The sequence below is a fragment of the Musca vetustissima genome, unplaced genomic scaffold (assembly GCF_032173495.1).
Source record: "Musca vetustissima isolate MV318-11 ecotype Yass unplaced genomic scaffold, APGP_CSIRO_Mvet_v1 utg21637, whole genome shotgun sequence".
In the NCBI taxonomy this organism is placed as follows: Eukaryota; Metazoa; Arthropoda; class Insecta; order Diptera; family Muscidae; genus Musca; species Musca vetustissima.
This window is the reverse complement of record NW_026885325.1, coordinates 151,311-172,911: the sequence shown is the minus strand read 5'-3', so window position 1 is coordinate 172,911 and position 21,601 is coordinate 151,311. Positions and strand designations below refer to the sequence as shown.

The 21,601-nt window shown below is 32.3% G+C and overlaps 2 protein-coding genes across 3 annotated transcripts in view; one reads left to right on the top strand and one right to left on the bottom strand.

The window, feature by feature from the left end:
• Positions 1-21,601, top strand: part of LOC133332524 (26S proteasome regulatory subunit 8) — a 272,100-nt gene that overhangs the window by 193,233 nt on the left and 57,266 nt on the right. The gene's annotated exons all lie outside the window — the stretch shown is intronic.
• LOC133332523 (high mobility group protein DSP1) overlaps positions 1-21,601 on the bottom strand; it is a 55,983-nt gene that overhangs the window by 28,774 nt on the left and 5,608 nt on the right. The window contains exon 2 of one of the 2 annotated variants that reach the window (XM_061540924.1): positions 3,123-3,743. In XM_061540924.1, the coding sequence (XP_061396908.1) occupies positions 3,123-3,743 (621 nt within the window). Of the gene's footprint in view, positions 1-3,122; positions 3,890-21,601 lie in introns of those variants that run through there. The other variant, XM_061540923.1, reaches the window with a different exon arrangement.

The following is a 21,601-nucleotide window of genomic DNA, read 5'->3' as shown; positions in this document are numbered from 1 at the left end:
TTATAAATTAATTTTGTAACCATAATCGGATGGCAATACAAGTGAACTTAAAAATTACTGATATTAAAATTATAGAACTACTATACAATTGGCCCGAACCCGGATGGTACGTTAAATCGGAAATTTTTCGCACTATAAAATATATTAGGCCACTATGTCCAGCCTATTGATCATATTCTAATTAGAGCCAATTCGATTGAAAAACGTATCAGAAAACCTTAAAATACCGAATATTGGGGGATATAGGTGTATGGGGGCTATACCAAAACGTGGACCGATATTGATAATTTTTAGTGACAAGATTTGCCACCCATTAAGAATCCAAAATATTAAATTACAGTCAATTCGGAGCCTCAAAAACTCAAAATTCCGCATATTGGGGGCCACAGGCATACGGGGGCTATACTAAAACGTGGACCGATGTTGCTGATTTTTGGTGGGAATGTTTGCCATTCAATGAGAAACCAAAATGTAGAAATAAAATTCACTCGGATGAAAAACGGTACCAAAATACCGAATAATGGAGGTACTATAACATGTAGACTGAGTATTTGTTCAATTGGACCCATAAATGTGATGATACGTTGCAATATGCATGTACTATTTACAGATCAGAACACCGAGTGGAATAGCCAAGATGCCTTTATTGATCGGCTCATAAGAAGAGAATCGGCTACATTTTTAATAGATTTTTCTCATATAAGGACTTCCAGGACATTTCTCCAAATACTTTTCAATGGCTTCCCATTGTTGAATACTTCCTAATTTCCCCTCAAAATTAATTTCACATTTTCTTTTTTTTTTCAAGTGACTCACACCACTGTGACAACTCGGTGTGTGTTCCACAGCAGCTGCTTGCTTATCAGGCCAAGTCGTATATTATGGCAAAATATTTTCTAAACGTGTGCATGTGTGTGTGAAATCCCAGATAAACTACGCGCGCATATGACAACAGTTTCGAAAAATGTCAGATATATAGGCAAGGGAGGTAGAGAAAAGGTACCCGGCATACACGTACGTGCGTAAATTGCTATAATTTGTTAGCCTGCCAACACATAAAGCAATACAAAATTTAAAACGATGTTAAAAAATTAGGTCTATGGCTGACACGTGAATTTTGGAAGAAAAAAAAATAGATTATGATTATCTTAGTCCATCATGTGCGCTAAAATTAGAAAAGATAATGACAATTTTCAGAATTTTATTTGGAGTACCTATATATCACAAACAAAAATAAATAAACGTCATTAATTCCGCACGGGCCGATCTCTTTGTATCCTCAAAATACCAAAAAAAATATAGGGTATCTTATATAGGGGCATGATTTGACACCCAACGGAAAGCCAAGATCTAATTGGAGGCAATTCGTTCAAAAAAGTTCCTCAAAACCTCAAAATACCGCATATTGGGGCCACAGGCGGAGGCTATACGAAAAGGTTGACCGATGTTGAGCATTTTTGGTAGGAAAATTTGGCATCCAATGAGTATCCAAAACATATAGTTAAAGCTTACTCGGATGAAAAGCGTGTCCAAAATAATGAATAATTGGGATACTATAATATGGGCCCACAGCCTGAAATTTGGACCAATATTGAATTTTCAAGGTGGAAAGATTTGAGACCGAACGAAAAACCAAAATATCTAATTAGAGGGAATTCGCTGAAAAATGTGCCACAAATCACCATAATTCCGAATATTGGGCGGAACATTTATATGGGGGCTATACCAAAACGTGGACCGATGTTGATAATTTTTTGTGACAAAATTTGCCACCCAATAAGAATCCGAAATATCAAATTACAGTCAATTTGGATGAAAAACGTCTCTGAAAACCTCAAACTTCGGAATAACTTAGGGTACCTCTATATGGGGGCTAACCTGAAACTTGGAGCAATGTTGATAATATTTGGGTGGGAGATTTGACATCCAATGAGACCCCAATATAGCAAATTCGCTTGAAAATCCTCACCAACATACCGAATAATAGGTGCACCGTTCTATGGGGGCCAACCTGAATTTTGAACCTTTATTGATAATTTTTGGTAGGGAGATTATACAATTTGGCTTAAAAACGTCTCTGAAAACCTAAAAATTCCGAATAACTTGGGGTACCTTTGTATGGGGGCTAACCTGAAACATGGACCAAAGTTGATAATTTTTGGTAGAAAGATTTGAGAACCCAAAATACCAAATTGCAGTCAATATTGATAATTTTTGCTAAACCTAAAATTTCCGTATAACTTAGGTTACCTTTGTGTGGGGGCTAACCTGAATTTTGGAACTATTGATAATTTTTGTTAGGAAGATTTGGCACCCAATGAGAATCCAAAATATCAAATTTCAGGCAATTCGGTTGAAAATCGTGACAAATCTACCTAATATTGGAGGGATACCGTTGAATTGAACCAATATTGATCAATTTGGGTTAGGAGGTTTTTTACCACATGAGAACCCATACATAACAAATTACAGTCAATTCGTTTGAAAAAGTGCCGAAATCTCAGAATATCGGACGGCACTTTTATATGGGTGCTACAACAAAACATGATCCGATATTGAAAATATAGCCTGAATTACAAAATTACAGCCTGAATTACAAAATTACAGCCATTTAACCATCATTCCGAAACTTCGACATCCCGAAAAAAAAACTTCGACTTATGAAATGGAACTTTGAGTTATGGAATTAATTCGAATTTGCCCTCCTTAGGGCTAATGTTACTTCGACATATGGAAGTAACATTAGGTCCGCATGTAACGAATATCATCGTTTATAGCGACAAATTTCGCTGGTCCCTCGACCGTCGTTATAAGCGATTTCGACTGTATATACTCCCCAAATCTAACCTTCTCCTAGAGGTTATATCCTGAGGTCCATGAAAACGCAACAAGAAAAAACAAATTATGATTTTTTTTTTTGTTTTGATATGAAAATGAAAGAAGTGCATGAAAAGAGAAACATTTAAGGATGCCACACTAGAAAGGATGAAAAAACAGAATGGAAATGTATCTTCAAACAACAAAAAAAGAATGGAAATGTATCTTCAAACAACACAAAGGATTGCTGGGGGGGAAAGAAGGACGAACATTTGAAACAATAAATAGGTTATATCTTTACTTACCGCATTCTGTTGTTGTTGCTGCTGCGCCTGCTGTTGTTGCTGCAATTGCTGTTGCTGCTGCTGATGCGCCTGTTGCTGTTGTGCCTGTTGCTGTGCCTGCTGTTGCGCCTGTTGTTGCGCCTGCTGTTGTTGCTGCTGCTGTTGTTGTTGCTGCTGTTGTTGTTGCTGCTGTTGTTGTTGCTGCTGCTGTTGTTGTTGCTGTTGCAATTGGGCGGCTGTATTGGCATCGATTTGTCCCTGATTGGCTGCCGAATACCACCACTGTGAACCGGGTACGGCTGCGGCGGCTGCTGCCTGTGCCATATTTAGACGATAATCGTAGGCGGGTGTACCGGCTGCATTGGAGGTGGCAACAACTTGGGCCATCGTTGTGGCCGGATTGGGAAAACTACTGGCCATTTTGTATGTGAAAAGCTGTTGGGTGCCAACACCGGAAGTGGTGTTGGCATTATTTTGATGGGCTTGCTGTTGATTCTGTTGGACGACAACTTGTTGTTGGTGCTGCTGTTGCTGCTGCTGCTGTTGTTGCAATTGTTGTTGTTGCTGGACAGCAGCGGCTGCGGCAGCGGCCTGTTGTTGTTGCTGGGCAACCAATTGTTGCTGATAATGTTGAAGAGTTTGCTGATCAATGGTTTGTTGTTGTTGTTGCTGTTGTTGTTGTTGGTGTTGTGTGGCTGCCGCAGCGAGTGCACCGGGCCACCATAGGGCAGCCTCGGCAGCAGTCGCTTGGCGTTGACCCCAAGCGCTATGTTCTGACATGTTTTTTTCTGTTTCGTTTTACTTTGTGTTTTTTTCTGGGTATTTGGCCAATTGAATTTAATAAATTATCTAACCTAAGATTTATTTGTATGGAACTTTTTTTATTTCTTATAAAGAAGTTTCCACTTGTTGCTTTATTTATTTATTAGTTAACTTTTAACCGGGTATTTTTATGTATTTTCTTAATTTATTATTAAATATTTATTGTATTAGCATTGCTGAACGCATCAGTTGTTGTAGTACTTCCTTGTGTTTCCGAAGTATTCTGTAATGTTAGCAATTTTGTCGTAGTCGTTTTGGAATTTTGTGGAAAATATTGTATTGTGGTGAAGAATATCTTTTCCCTTTGCATTGGTAACAAAAAAAGGTTGTTAAACTTTTGTTGTTGTATTTTTAATTTGTTTTTTTTTACACACTCAAAGTGTTATTAATTTATTTGTACGCGTTTTTGTTCTTTGCATTTGTTTAATTTTGATGTAATTTGCGCGCGTAGTTTATTTGTTTACTCTCGTCGCTGCTCACTCGCTCTCTCTCACAATTGATTTTTGTTATCTCATCACTTGTTGTGGATATTTTTTCTTATTGCAGGCAATTTTAGTTTTGTATTAAGCATTTGTTGCTAATTTCACTTTTGCTTCATTTTTTTTTAAACGGGCATATGCTGTAAAATAAATTTAATTTAATAATTATTGCACTCTGTATAGACGACTCTCACACTTTCCCCACTGTCCATGCACAAAAGAAGAAGAAGCACTCAATGATAACAACACAGTGAAGCAGCAGCCGTCATTTAATTTAAAACGTCAAAAGACATTGGAAAAAAGAAGAAGAAAAAGAATTATACAGTTTAGATAGGTAGTGTCTCGTATAACGCCGTGTGTCCGTTGTTAAAAAAATAAAAAGAACATCAACGTAAATTGAGAAAAGATCCATATGAAATGTAAACTGTTTAATTAAATAGATTTATTAGCACCAAATTGATTATGAAAAACAGGGTTGCCATCATTTTTTGACACAAGAAAAATATGAACATGAATATCAAAATAATAATAAGGGAAATTATGATTTTCTTATCATGGTATATTGAAATAGATCAACATAGAAAAGAAATAAAAATGGAAATAGGGTTGCCATACAGAAAATATATTATTTTTTAATATATGTTAGGTTTCTGCTAGAACCTAGGGAAAATAGGTTTGCAATAAATCGAAAATTCAGAGAAATAAATATTTGCTGGATTTTAAATAAAATTCAACAAAAATCTATTTGTATTGTTCAAAAACAGAGTTGCCATTATGCAAATAACTTTTATGTAAAAAATCCAGATTTTAAAATTTCAAATACAAATAAAGGAAATTCAAGAAAAATTAATTGACAAAAAATCCGCTTGCTTTATTAAACAAAAAAACAATGAAAACCTTTTTGTAAAAAGTTTGAAAATGTTAGCTGGGTTATTAATGGAAAAATGTGGAAATTTCAAAAAAATATATGAAATTGTGTTTCTGTGTTGTAAAAATATAGTTTGCAAACATTTTTTAAAAAATTATACAAAATGTTTGCTGGGTTATTAAATAAAAAATGAAAAAGAAAAAAAGAAAATTTGCTTCACCTTATTTTCATTTAGAATAGCGAATTTCTTTTTTTTAAAAAAAATCAAAACTTCACAAAAATTTTGGAAATTGTACAAAAAGTTTGATGGGATACTAAGTAAAAAATGGAGAAATCCAAGAAAAAGGTTTTACTTGTTTTCATTTAGAATTAAGAAACGTTTTTTTTTACAAAATTTTTGAAAAAGTTTGCTGGGTTACTAAGCAAATATTTCGAAATTTCAAGAAAAGGAAGAAAAATTGGTTTAATGTACTTGTTTTCATTTAGAATAAAGAACAATTTTTCGAAATAAAAAATCGAAAAATTTTAAAAAAAATTATGAAAACTATAAAATGTTGCTGGGTTATTAAGTAGAAAATGAAAAAGAAATCAAGAAAAAAGAGAAAATTTGATTCACCTTATTTTCATTTAAAATAGAGAATTGCTTTTTTTTAGAAAAATCGAAAATTTTCACAAAAATTTTGAAAATTTTACAAAAAAGGTTTGCTGGGTTATTAAGTAAAAAATGGAAAAAAATAAAGAAAAAAGAAAAATTTTGGTTCATCGTATTTCCATTTAGAATAGAGAAAATTATACAAAAAAGTTTGCTGGGTTACTAATTAACAAATTGAGAAATTTAAGAAAAAAAGTATGTTCTACTTGTTTTCATCTGGAATAAAGACACATTTTTAGAAATAAAAAATCGATATTTTTCACAAAAATTTTGAAAATTATACAAAAAGTTTGCTGGGTCAATTAGTAACAAATGGAGAAATTCAAGAAGAAAGAGAAAATTTGGTTCGCTTTATTTTCATTACTAATAAAGAAACATTTTTAGAAATAAAAAATCGATTTTTTTCAAAATTTTTTTGAAAAAAGAAAAAGTGATAAAAGAAATCGAAAATTTTCACAAAAATGTTTACTGGGTTGGGTAAAAAAAATAAAGAAATTGTTCCTATTGTTTTCTTTAGAAGATATTTTCTGGGTTATTGGTATGGAATTCGCTATCGTATTTTTTAGCAAATTTCAAAATCTTCGAAAAAAATCTTTCAAAAAAATCGGGAAATTAAATAATATTCGTGTTTGAAAAAAATCAAGGAAATTCCACAAAACGAAAAGAAATTTATTCCCAATTTTTTATTTTTTTGTTCCCGGAATTTACCGGTGAAAGTTTGTTCGTTTTGTTTTGGCTTTCATAACACGAACCTGGGGGTTATGTGACTAACAAGAAAAGTCAACGAATTGTTTGTTCTTGTTGTTGTGGTGGCATGCCAAGGGGGGAAAACAGGCCAGAGAGCAAAGGAAAATAAAAAATTTGAAAAAAAGGAAAAATGCATTCCAATAGTTTTTTTTTAATAATAATCCAAAATAGGTGAGAAGGCGATGACATTATTCCATGCATGTCTGGTCTGGGTGAGGAGGAGAAGGAAATTGTTTGATTGCACTTTTATTTCTTTTCATTTATTTATTTTTTTTTTTCCTTCTACTGGCTGGTGGAGATATTTTTTCTTCCAATGCTATTGCACACACACTCACTTAAACACTTAAGGAAAAGGGCAATCCCCAAATATAAAAAAGAAACTTTTATTTCCATATCCTTTTGATCTCTTGTTGTTGTGGCATTTTTTCTTTTGTTACTCAAACTTTGATTTTAGTATTTCACACGCAAGGGAAGAAGCAGAAAAAACACAATTCGTTGTAACCAAAAAAAAGTGTGGCACAAAAAGGTAAGGAATACCGACAAAAAAACCAAACCGAACAGCAGACATAACATTCCAAAAATTTGCACAGCAGACGACGACCGACACCCAAACCAAACGTATACACAAACACACACACCCGCCGCCGTTTATACTACACGGCACTCACATAAAAAAAGTTTGTTCTCATCATCATTGCATTACATTTGTTTGTTGTTCCTTTTTTCTATTATTTTGTGTTGTTGTTTTTGCACTTTTTTCCATTCCTCATAGTATTATAATACAAAGTATGCTTTTTTATTTGCCTCTTTGCCAACGATCTCCAGCACTAAACCCGAGGAGCGGAGATGACAATGTCAAACAGTAATAATAATAATACACACCACTCTTCTTCTTTTTCTTATTTTTCTATACTGTACAATTCTTCTTCTTCTATGCACACTAAACACACACACAACAAATCATCATCATACAACATCACACGGTAGCTGCTGCTGCTTCATTTGTTTTTCATTTCATTTTTTTTCTTATTTTCGGAAAAAGATAAAACACACACACCAACATCCTCACGAAAGCAAACTTTTTTCTGTTTATTTTTTTTACTTTTTTTCGTTTGGTTTTTGTATTATTATAGGGCGCGCATTGAATTTACGACTACAAAAGAGGAACAACTTCTTCTTTGGGTTTTTTGTGGTGCTTGCTTGGGATTGTTTTTTTTTTTCTTGTTTGCTGCTGCTGCTTCTTCTTTTTCTTTGATATTGCAGCACACAATGCTTGCTTATGCAGGCATGCACAACACAGAGAGGAGTACAGCCAGTGTATTGTTGTTTGTATATTCACAAATCTATTGTAATACACACAATGGCTGGTCGGTCGGGTCGGCTGCAATGCCGTCGTCGTGTGAGAGGCGTCAATGGTAATAACAAGGAAAAACATGCAGAAGAGACAAAAAAGAAGAAGCATCAGCAGCAGAAGGGAATTGAAAACACACAAACAGAGCATACACACAGTACACCACGGCAAGCAAAATGCCGTAAAAAGACGAAGAACACAATAATAATAAGAAGAAGCAGAATACAATTCACTCACTCTCTATAACAACACACAATATTATATTCACAATGCAATGGTAAACGAACGTACGTACGACGAACAAACTAACGAACGAACAAACGACGTTTCTTTACCGTATGTTTATTGCTTGCCTGCCTACTACTGCTGCTTGCTGCTATACTACTAGCCCTTGGCCACTAATACGTTTGCCTTTACCATCCATATACCAAACAACCAACCATCCATTTAACCCAGCAGCGACGTTGGCGTCGCTGTCAATGTACTGCATGGTTGGTGGCAGAGAGAGAGAGGAGTGATTGTACGTGTTTTCTTATATGCTTTAACAAGCCATCGTCATCATCATCATGGTTGGTTGTCATCATCATGATGTTTGTAGTGGTTGTTGTTTGTGTATTTGCTTGTTGTTATTGTTACTGTATTCTCTGCCGGCAGTGCAGTCAACTTCCCTTTCCCCTATTTTTTCGGCAGTTGAAAATGGTAGTTTGCGTGTGTGTGTGTTTGTGTGTGCGCGCGAAAAATAACATTTTTTGTATGGTGGTCGGTTATGTATGTACGTGTGTGCGTGTGTTTGTATATTTATGTTTGTTGCCAAGAGTTGTGTGTGCGCGTCCGTCTGACAAAAACACAATAGCAGCATAACAAACGTCATAATTATAAACATCGTCATTATTACCGTTGACGTCATCAACGTTGACAAATGTTGATGGAGTTCTGCAACAAATAGGGTTGCCATAACACGCATATATACAGGGGGATAGTGTTTATAATTGAAATTAAGCGGGATTTTAGGCCAACTGATAAATGTTGCGTAGTCTGGATTTATCGTAAAGATCAGCTATTGAGTCTCATACAAAAGTTGCATGTGTAAAGCCCGTCTTATTATTAAATATCAAGAAATATCTGAGTCATATTTGTGATTTAACGTCGTTCTCATTTATTTCTTTTTGGGGGAATCGTTTGTGAAAATTTACATCTACTATTTAATCGAAAATCTCCATCTCATTTATTTTGATAAATTATTTTGGGCATTTTTTTCTGGTGAAAATTTATCTCACCCGAAACTAAACCAGACAGGCAACACTGTTGATACACACTACAGAACAAGTAAAAGGAACATGAAGAAAAAGACCAACAACAAGAAGAAATTGTGTTTCTTCTTCTAAAAAAAGCCGACGAGACAAAAACACAACCATCGTCGTCTCATACAACAATACACATAATATTTTCATACTCATTTCAATTGAGGAATGAAGGCAGTGGTGGTGTGGTCGGTTGGTTGGTCGTTTGTTGGTGACAACGATGATGATGGTTGGTTGGTTCGTTCTTCAGTGATGATGTTGAACTTCGTTCTTGTCGCCGTCGTCGTCGTTTGTTGAAACGAAATGCCATTTATTTTATATATGTATGTACGTGTGTTTATGTAAGTTGTGTGTGTGCATGTTCTTTTTTTTTTCTATATACCCCCAATGTGATATGTTGACGTCGCCGCCGTCGTCGCCAATCGGCCCTATGTGCCATTGTGTGTTGCCTTTGTAGTCGTCGCCGTCGTTGATGCTGCCATTGTACCTTTTGTTCTCTCTTGTCTCTTTTTGTGTACACATCACACATATTGCCCTTCTCAATAATGGTTATACATAATAGGCATTGTGTGTGTGCGTGTATGTATGGGGGCATATGCATAGTACGCCAGTTATTTTATGTATGTTTGTAAATGCGTGTGTGTACCAACCAAACAAGAAAATTTTTGTCGTCATCAAATGAATGCATAACAATGATAATAATGAAGTTTCGTTTCGTCGTTTTTTGGGAAATGAAATTATTATTATTTAGCATTTGATTTTTAATGTTTGACGTAGAAGAAAAGCAAAAAAAGTGAGGTGTTATTATTTGTTTTGTGGCATCGTGCAAAACACAATAAATGTTGTTCTTTTTTCCTGGTTTCTTTGGCAATGTCGTCACTTGACAAGGAAAAAAAATGGGTACTAAAGTTAAGTGTCAAATACAAATAATGTTTGCGCAGCAGCAGCAGCAACAACAATAACAACAAAAATAAAAGAGAACAGACACGACGAACAAAAATCGACCGGTAGAATACACACAAAACACGAGGGCTATTTAACTTTTATTTTGCAACAAAGAAGTGGGAGAGTTGCCAATTTGTTGTGGGAAATATATTTAAAAAAAAATGGGGAAAGATAAGAATTTTAAAGACAAGAACAAAATTGTTTTTTTTTTTTATTTTATAATGAAATGAAAATTGTTCAATTAGACAATTTTTATTACTTGAAATACGAAAGAGGCAAACATGTGTAAATATTAAAAGTGGTCGAAAATTGAAAAAAAATTAACCAAAATGACAATTTTGTGTACAATAAAAAATAAAAAACAATTGTCGGGAGCAATATTGGTCAATACTATTTTTTCTTTTCAGAAAAAAAAATTTAAATTGGAATTTTGGGGTTCAAAGCTGCAAAATATTTATGTAATGTCTTTTCCTTCCCTTTGGAACCTCAGAATGCCAAATTAATAAATAAATAGCAAAAAAAGTGACTTAAAATCCAGTACAAAAAAAAATTGGTCGGAAAAATTATGTTTCACAATGAACAAATTTTTGAAAAATTACGTGAAGAAATATTTGCCAATTTATGTAGAATTAAAAAAAATAAATGTTCAATTTCACTTTGTTAAAATTAAAAAAAAAAAATCCACAAACAAAAATTTGGTCGGCATTATGTTGCAAATAATTGTTATTTTTTTAATTATAAAACAAATTGGAAGCTACTTTTTTATAATATAAAGTTTTTTTTTATATCCTTTACATTTTAAAATTGATATTGAAAATCTTCTCTTCAACTTTTTAACTTCCTAATAAAAATTTGGGATTTTATAAATTATCTCTCCAAATTAAATTCTTTATAATCTGGCAACATTTCCGTGTATAAATCATGGAAATGTTTGTACAAATCCGTAATTGTGTAATCAAAAATATTCCAAAATTATTGAAAATGTCCACTTTGTAAATACAAATTGGAGATTTGGTAAATTATTTATTTTAAATTGTTTGCAATCTGGTAACAATTTTACTTATTTTACACTATATTTACATTGTTTTCACTTTGTATTATTTATATTGGGATTTTTTAAATAATATCCGTAATTAATTTTTTTACAATAAACCCAAAATTATATCCAAAGAGATATTCCAACAATAAATATGAAATTTTTTTACATTGTTATTATTTTTTACAAAATCCCCCAATTATTTTTTCACAGTGTTGCAACTCCATTTACATTTTATCATAAATTATCTCTTAAATGTTCCCCATTTATTTTAGGGATAAATAATCCTCCCATGTCCAACATTTTTTTGAGATGTGGCAACACTGTTGTGTTGGGTTTTATACGATGGTTGACCTTTATGAAAGAGGTACATAGTTTTTAAATATGAAATTGTCTCACAATCTGACAACATTTTCTTGATTTATATTAAAAAATAAAATATCTATAAATTATAAATTATTATCTCTTTAATTTTTTCCCCCCATTTAAATTAGGGATTTTGTAAATAATCCCCCCCACGACTTAAATTATTTGCGATGTGGCAACACTGTTGTGAACCCTAGGGTATTATACGATGGTTGACCTTTATGAAGGAGGTACATAGTATTTGCAAAAAACAGAATATGTACCCAGAATTGCTCTGCAGCAAAGTACTGGAAATGTATAGAACCCCCCAAAATGTCATCCAAGTAAAAAACAGAAGAAGAAGAATACAAAAAGAGAAGAGGAAAAAAGTTTTTTTTTCAACAAAAAAATATTACCATTGTTACAAATTTAAGAGCAAAAAAAGTTTTTTTCGTTTGTATTTATTACAGAATAGTTATGCATGTGAAGGGGGAGGGAGAGTAAATGAGGAAGAAAACGATGCAAAACATTTTTTATACAATTATTTAGCCTTGAAAAAATTTACCTACATTGTCTATAAATAGCAGCAACCGCATGGTTGGTTGTGTTCATGCATATGGAACAACAATAACAACAAACATCACAAAGCAATGTAGGTTGTGCACAATTCTGCACACACCGACACACCACCATCAACAACAATACAATAATAGATACTGACAGCAAAAAAGCCCATACCCTTTTTTCCTCTTCTTTTTTTGTTAGAAATATAAACAAAGTGTTGAATATTAGAGGAAGTAAAAAACAAAAAAGGTATTGAAAACAACAACAACTAGAGTTTGGGGAAAACGCAACGCAAATTGTGACGAAATATCATCGACATCGCCAAAAGTTCATGAATGATTGAACACAATGCATGGCGTCAACGGCGCCTAGATTATGATTATGGCGTATGACGGCGTCAATGATAGTCGACGTCTCCGTCGTTGTGGTATTGGTTTGTTATGATTTTTTTTGTTTTGTTTTGCGGCAGGCAGACAGATGTTCTTTTTTTCTCTCGTTGTTGTTGTTTTTATTGTTAGAAGGAATTCTTGCAAAAGTAAACATTATTTTTTCATTTGAAAAAAAAAATACAATCATCATAACTTTTATGACTTCATGATGATGCTTGCTTGCTGTCTGGTATGGCTGTTTGTCTCTGTGACTGGGGGATTATAGTAAAAAAAACAAGATGGAAAAAAGAAGAAGCAGCAACGAACAAAAATGAACAAGATTTAACAACATAGCAGCATTATGTTACGTATTTCCTCATCCAGCCCAACCATTTAACTTGTGGTTTGTTTTCGGGTTTTTTTTACGAATTTTGTTAGAAACCCCATAAACTTCAGACGACTTCTTACTGACTCTTTAAGTGTATTGTTGTTGTTGTTTACAAGAATCTTTTGTTTTGTTTTTTATTTATTTTTTTTTGTATTACAATTGATGGTCGACCTTTCCAAGAATTTGTACTGCAGCAGAGTAGTAGCAAGAGCAATCAAGCATCTTCTTGTTCATCATCTCTAGCAGTAGTAAGTAGTACGTACAAAAAGTTCAATGACTTTGAAATTTCTTTTTTTATCTTTTCTTTTTGTTGTTGTTGTTCAGAGGTGTTTTTTTTTTTTGACATGCAAGAATGAGCAATCATTCACACACACACACATACCGGGGAAAAAAGTGTGCACATTGACCTAATTATGTATAGGAAAATTTATACAAGTGACATTATTATTGTTATAATAAGAGAGTATATTTAAATGGGAGAAAAAAAATACAATAACAACAACTATAAAGAGGATTTATAGAAATATGGGATTTCAATGGGAATTTTTCGTTGGAAATTACCAAGAGATGGGAGATGTTTTAGAATATTTAGAATTTACGGGATATATGGTTAAGTAAGGGAATTTTAGTTAGAAAAAAGGGATAGCGAGAATTTATTAAAAAAAATAATTTTGTGGAAAATGCTGCAAAAGGCTTGGTAATTTGAAACTTAAAAATTGGTCGAAATCATTAGATTAAAGGAACGCCCAATTATATTAAAGACGATTAGAAAAATGTAATTTAAACTTTAAAAATACTAAATTGTTCGGTTTTGGACAAAAGGCCAAAACCTGAAGAAAACTTAAGTCATAGTAGCTAAATAGAAAAATACCCCGAAATAAGTATTTTTTTTTTTTGTACGAAGTCTTGAAAATCTTAGATAATTTTCAAAATTGGTCAAAATTTTTGTATGTATTAAAAAACAAAAATCCAAAAAAAATTTTTGTTAGGATTTTTTTTTAATTTAGTATATTGTTACAGTAAAATGCGAAAATATCTAAAAATGGGTCGAAAAAAAAAACTTTTTTTTGGTCAGATTTTTTTTTTTTTTTTTTTTTTGGGAAAGAAAAAATTATTGTGGATTTTTGGTTGGCTCTAGGTCAATTGAAAAACTCGTTATGAAAGAAAAAATTGAAAATGAAAAAAAAAACAATTTTATTAAATCCAGAAGACTAAAAAAATTGGTCGGATTTTTTTAAAGAATATAACCCGAAAATATCAAATAAATTTGATCAAAAAACAAAGATACCCAAACATTTTTTTGGTAAAAAAATAATAATGGATTTTTTGAATTTTGCAATAAATCCAAAAAAATATAGTCGAAAAAATACCAACATTTTTGGTCGGAATTTATACAAATGAAAAAATTAGAAAAAGAATTTTGCAACAAAATCAAAAAAAAAAAAAAATAATGGTCGAAAAATACCCAAAAAATTGGTATTTTTTTTTGGTACAAATTTAACAGTTAAAAAATATAACATACATAAAATCAAAAAAAAAAAAAAATGGTCGAAAAAATATCCAAAATTTTTGATCGGAATTGGGTAAAAATTAAACAATTAAAAAAAATAAGACATAGATATTTTATGAAATTAAAAAAAATGGTCAAAAAATTTCTATCATATATAATATAACATACAATTATAATATAGTCTTAAAATAATTGTCGACAAAAATGCCCAAAAATTTTGGTCGGAATTATTTTTTCTAGGGAATAAAAATTAAACAGTTACAAAAATATAACACACAAATTTCATAAAATCCAAAAAATAATTATTTATGGAATTTTGCTAGAAAAGATGTGGTTGGAAAAAATAAAATTGGTCGGAATTTTTATGGTAAAAAATTAAACATTTGAAAAAATATAACACACAATTTTAATAAAATCCGAAAAAAAAATTGGTCGATAAAATACCCAACATTTTTGGTCGGATTTTTTTTTAATTAAACAATTAGAAAAATATAACACACAAATTTCATAGGAATTGCACAACAACAAAAAAAATTAATAGATGATAACAATTGTGAAATATTTTTAGTCGTATTTTATTAATATTGCTAAAAATAAATTTTTAGTCGTATTTTATTAATTTTGAATATAACTGCTAAAAATAGTTGGTAGATTCCGAAAATATCAAAAAAAATTGATTTTGGCCGTTTTTTGGTTTTGTGGGAGAAGTTTTTTATTAATTGATTTAGAATAATAATACTAAGTATATTTGAAAAAAAAAAAAAAAAACTGAAAGTACCAATTTGTAGTCGTAAAAAATACCCAAAAAATTGTTTGGATTTTTTTTATAGAAAGTAACTAAAAATTTTATTTAAAAAATATAAAATTCAATTTCCATCAAAACCGAAAAAAAATCCAACAATATGGTCGTTTGTTAATTCACTTATTTTTAATTAAATATTTTTTTCTTCCAATTTCACTTAACCAGACCGTACTGTAAATGTCAATGTCTTTTTTCCGATAAATTTCCTAGTTATTTGTATTACGGAATCGCAAAATTAAAAAACACCTGTTTTTATGTGTCATCATCTAAACCAAACAAACGAACACACAATAACGCGCGCAACGCATCAAAGTCCACAATAAACAATTTAGACATTTCTATGCATGCATGCACACGCTGTCATCGCGTCATCATCAACATCAGCTGCTACTATTTTAGCAGTCAGTTATCGACGACCAATAATAAACACAATAATTTTGTTGTTTGTTGTTGTTATTATGTGTGCATGAGTCAAACACCAATCATCCGAACGCAAGCAAAGCAAATCCAATTCATTCAAATTATGCCCAGCCAGCTAGCAAAGCAATCGGGGCAGCAAATAGCATTAAAATCAGTTAGCTAGCCAGCCAGCTTGGCGCAGTGTTTATTGCCATTTTTTGTTGTTTGCTGCATATTAGTGCGAATTAAAAAAAGGCAAAAAAAACAACAACAAAATGGAATGGAAAAAAATCAATTAGAGAAGAGAGTAATTTTTGAAATGCCATTGCATTTGAATTATTTTTTTAGATCACCATTAATTTAATTTCCCACTTGGCCCTCCCCTTTAAAACAGAAAAAAAAATAAATTTTTATTTTCAATTTTTAATTATTTTTTTTAAAGTGTCATTAATAATTTCATCCTTCCAAACTGCAGCCTTGCACATTTTCTTATTTTCCATGCCTGTTTTTTTATTTTAAAGTGAAATTTGGCAACATGGCCTGAAAATTTTTATACAATATATTGAGCCTGATTTTTATTATACGTTGTAGTTGTTTGTGTATTTCATTTGGTCTTTTCTATATATAAAAATGAAAAACCGGTTTTCTTCCCCCTCTTCTGTTTTGTTTTTTTTTGTAAATAAATATATACGAAGAGAGAAAAGGGATATATTTACATTAGTTTGTTGTTGTTTTCTGGCTTTGTATATGATGACGGACGGCGTTGCGGTCATATACAACTATCTCTGCTGTCTGCAGTATGTGAAAGAAGCAGAGCGCCGTTAAAACCAATCAACCAACCCTGTGAATTGTGACAGAGAGAGAGAGAGAATTGTGGCTCTCAGGAGAACATCAACACATTTAAGGGGAAATACAGCTATGTGAATGATGAGAGCGTGTATATTATATAAAAACAAAATACCATAAATGAAAAAAGATGGAGAGAGAGAGAGCGTGATTATGGCAGAAAAAATACGGTATTTCTCCGAGTTCAGCTCTCTCTCTCCAGGGTTTCTTTGGTGTGTACACAATTATAAGGGTTACATCAAAAGTAGTTTTATTACATCCATTATTTATATGTTTTTATTTAGATTTTTTGTCTACCTTTAATTTATTTTCGAATGTCAAAACCTGTATGAAGAGGAGACAAACACAAAAGTAGCAAAAAAAAAATCATAAGGATTTAAGTCAGATTTTTTTGGATACGATTTTTATTCTCACAGGCGGCAGCATATGATTGTCGCGTGTAAAGGTAGGGGGCGACTTGTGCCGGTCATATGTTATAAAGACAAAGCAAAAGAAAAAAAAACATTTTTTGGGGGAATTTAATCCACATTTGTAAGTGAATAGAAGTATGCAACAGGTACATAGATATATTTATTTATTTTTTATATTCAGCAAGAGGGTGAGGGAGGTGGGTGGTATTGTTTTTGTCAATTTTTATTGTGTGACTGACTGGCTGTGTATTAAAAATATTAGTCATGTTGGGTTATGCCAAAAAAAGTAGGCAACAATGGAGCAGGAGGGGAGAAGAATGTAAAGGAGTAGTAGTAACAGAAAAAAATATAGGGAAGAGAGTGATTTCCTATTATTTTGTTGACAATTTTGTTTCGTTTTTTTTTTCCACTGACACCTCGCAAGTCATCGTCGTTGTTGTCGTCAAAGGTGTTTGGTATTATTGGATTGGATTTGTTTGCTTTTTTTTTGGTCGCCTGTTGTTGTCGTCGTCGCCGTCGTAATGAAATTAAGTGAATTAAAATAAATGACGAGGACTACGGACGACAACGGTGTCGCATGAAAGTGTAATGTGTGTGTGTTTTGGGGGGATAATAATGAGTGTGGTACTTGTTGTTGTGTGTACATGCAGCAGCATGTGAAATTTCATATTTTGCTTTAATCAGTTATAATCTGATTGTTGTAGAGTTTAGATGTAATTTTTCTGGCATTCGAGGGAAAATTTAATTTGTCGTGATGGCAAATATTTATGGATTGACATTAATCATAGTATATATTACAACTAAAAAATCAGGGCAAAGGTGTAAAAAATGGATCTGATGCCGAATTTGTTTTTATTTCATAATATTGACAGTACTTAATTATTACAATATATGTATGTACTTCAAGAAGAGCAAAATATTAATCTAAAATCCTCAGATCATACTGAAAAGTGGCATAACAAATTGTCGTCGAATTTGGAACTAAAAACTTGGCCAAGTGGTTTGAAAAAAGTGAAGCCAAAAATTGAGCGCGAAATAATTGTAGGAGCAAAAAAAAGAATAACATAGACAAAAGTTTTTTTCAATGACCTTCAGCCGAATCAACATCAAACAGAATTATTTTAAAAATATTTTGCTGCGCAAGATACTGCCAATGAACATAAACATTACTCAAAATATCCAAATTACTGAAAATATGTAAAATTTGAATGGAATTGGGATTATACAAAGAAAAAAGGTCAGATAATACCAAAAAAAAAAAAAAAAATGGTCGGGAAATTGGTTTCCTGCGGAAGGTTATCATATATACAGCTATGTAGGAGGAGAAACGACATGCTATAAATATTTTGGAATTTTCAACGAACAATGAAAATATTCAATATCTCAATAACCAAAAAAAAAAAAAAAAAAATGCCCGGGAAATTGGTAACTTGCCGGAGGATATATACACTGCGATATAGGAGAAAAACGACATGTATGAATATTTTGATGCGTTCGGAATTTCCAATGAAGAATAAAATAACTGAAAATATCCAAAATGTGGACGGAAATTGTATTACACTAAGAGAAATGTACGAAAATATCCTAAAAAAATTGGTTTCCAGCAGTAGGATAGCTATGATTATTTTTTAGCGGGTGAAATTTTCGATGAATATTTATTATACTACGAAAAAAGTTCCGAAAATACCAAAAACTTGGTCGGAAAAAAGACGAAAAAAATGTTTAACGAATATAAAAAATGAAATCGCAGAATTTGAATTTTATCGAAATTTGGTTGAAATTTAGAGAAATGTACGAAAATACCAAAAATAAGAAAAATGTTGGGGAAATTGGTTTCCAGCAGGAGAATTAGCTATGTATATTTTCTAGCGGGTGAAAATTTCAACGAATAATGAAATAACTGAAAATATTCACAATTTGCACGGATATTTTCAGAAAAAATGTCAAAAAATACAAAAAAAAAAAAATTGGTCGGAAAATTATTTTTCTACAGGAGGATAAAAAAACCAAGAATGAAATCTCAGAATTTGAATTTTATCGAATTTTGGTCGAAATCTTTTATTTTGAAAAAGGTATAAAAATATCCGAATATTAGTCGGAAAATTGTCATATGAATATTTTTCCGAACAATGAAATCGTTGATTTTTTTTTTTTTTAATTTAATCCAAATCTGCAAATATAATAAAAAATAATTGGAGGAATCGAAAATCCGGTTATTTGAACCGTTGTATCTGTTGTGGATATAAAAGATATGGATTACATAAAAATTATTCCGACAATGAGTACTTTTTTTTAGCTGAACTACGAAATGGGTTTATTGAAGCAATCTACACCGTCACATTGTCAGTATTTTGAGGTTTTTAGATTTTAATTTGATATTCTTGGTGGCAAAACTTCCAACTAAAAATTATCAGCATCGGTCATCGTTTTGGCATTGCTTCCATATAAAGCTGTCTCCCAATTTTCGGTATTTTGAAGATTTTTGCAGAAATTTCCAACTGAAAGAGGGTTATCAGTAAGCATTTTGGGTTCTTAGTTCCAAGATCTATTAATAAGGTCACCAAGATAGCAATCGAAATCGGAAAACAGCTGTTTTTTCTCAAGTCTAATGTCAAAAATTTCGACTTTGTTTACGTTTTCATAATGGAAGTCAATTCACAATAATGCATTTTGACAGCAAACTTGAGAGGTATCGATAATCAGCTGGTCTCTCTTTGTGACCTTATTTATAGGTCATGCTTAGTTCCTAAGGTCTCCTAGGAAGCGAAAGTCAGCGGTTTTAACTCAAGTCCAATGGCAAACTGATATCAATTCACAATAATTGATCAAAATCAGCTGATTTGCAGTTGGTCTTCCTGAATGACCTTATTATAGTCCCTGGAAGCCGACCAATTATCACAAAATTGTCTAAGGGTTCAACCATGTTCTATGGAGTTATTTATTTATTTTAAATAACGCATTTAGTGTAAATGCACTCCCCACTTGCAATGTCACCGCAAGCATGATCATAGAGATTTATGAATTTTTACTGACAATTTCACACTGGCCTTTAATTGTCATTATTTACAGTAAAATCAACAATTTAAATTATGTGTTTTCTCTAAACAAATTTGATGTGTTAAAAAAAGGCGCCAAAAGCTGTTACTATACGATCTGCTGTCATTATCGCGGCTCTTTCCGCAAAGCATAACAACAAATCAACAAACTATTTTTTCCCGCCATAATTTCGAAATTAATTTAACCTTAGTCTATGTTGTTGTGGTATTTTTTTTCATCTTTCTTTTATTCCTTAGTTTATAAACAAACAAAAAATACAATGTGTTTTGTATTTTTTTTTTCTGTTAATGTCGGCAGAGAGTTATTTATTTCATGCATTCTGAATGGGATTGAACAAACAATAATAAAAAAGCGCGCCAACTTTCCATTATATCTTAATATAATTGGTGTTTTTGTTATTTTTTCTACATTTGCCTTCTGACTGGACTGGACTGATTGTGTTTTTTGTTTATAAACAAGTTTTTTCTGTATATTGGCCTTCAATGGCTTACAAACGGCAACACTGTTTTTCATAGAGTGGGAGAGAGAGAGAGAGCGAGAGTGGACAGATGTACACAATGGAGCCATTGACATTCCACCTCTCTCTCTCTCTCTCAACAAAACTTGTATTTTGCCAATTATATACAAAAATGAGGGGACAGAGAAAGAGAGAGCTTCGGCAAGACAGAGCACACCATATAAACAACGAAACATGTCTGAAATTGCCATATGCCAAATTTCGTATTGCTTTTTTCGGTGGATACACACATTGTTCTCTCGTCGGCTATAATAAATATTTCAGTGATGTCAACTTAGTGGGGGGAAAAACGTAATTTCTGTGAACGTAGAAAATATAATGTATTTTAATTATAAAAAAAATAAATAAATACAAGAAAATCGATAAGAGCAGTAATTTTTAGAAATCATTGCCTGAAAAAATGGAAATAACAGCCTTTTTTAAAAACGTAAAAAAATCTGAATATGGTAGTTTATCACTCTTAATTTTTTGATATGGTAAAAGGTTGCGCAAGATTGCGAAACGAAATAAATCTGGCAAGGAACCTTCCCCTTTCGGGGAGCAGAGCTGAATGCTAACGGACACATCCACAGGTTGCAAATAGTGGGTAGCCCAATACTACGAGGCCAGTTCCGAAAGTTAGCACAAAAAGCGCGGTATAAGCAGAAAAAAAGTTAAGTGTTTTGGAAACTTCCATCTCTTCCAAAAATTTTGTTTCGATGTGGCAACTCCTTCATATAGAAACAGGTGTTCAAAAAAAATCATCCGCAATTTTTTACAATGTAAAAATTATAAATGTGTGCTTTCATTTTGTATGCGATTTTTCGACTGATGCAGGTGTTGCTACCTTGGCACCCTCATTCTACAACTCTACAAGGTCAGACTTCAATGAATCCCCACACATGTTGACGACCCAAGTTATTCCCCTGGACCAATCTTTTGCCTCAAGTCCTGTTACTCTCGTTGACGACGTGAACGAAAGCCTTGAGAGGCAGACGGATCTTCTGATCAACTTATTAAAGGAAACCGGCTCCTTCCAACTTAGTCAGGAGAGCCTCCCGAATCAACTCTGGGACGACTCAACTTTCCAGGCGAGGAAGACATCATGGAAACT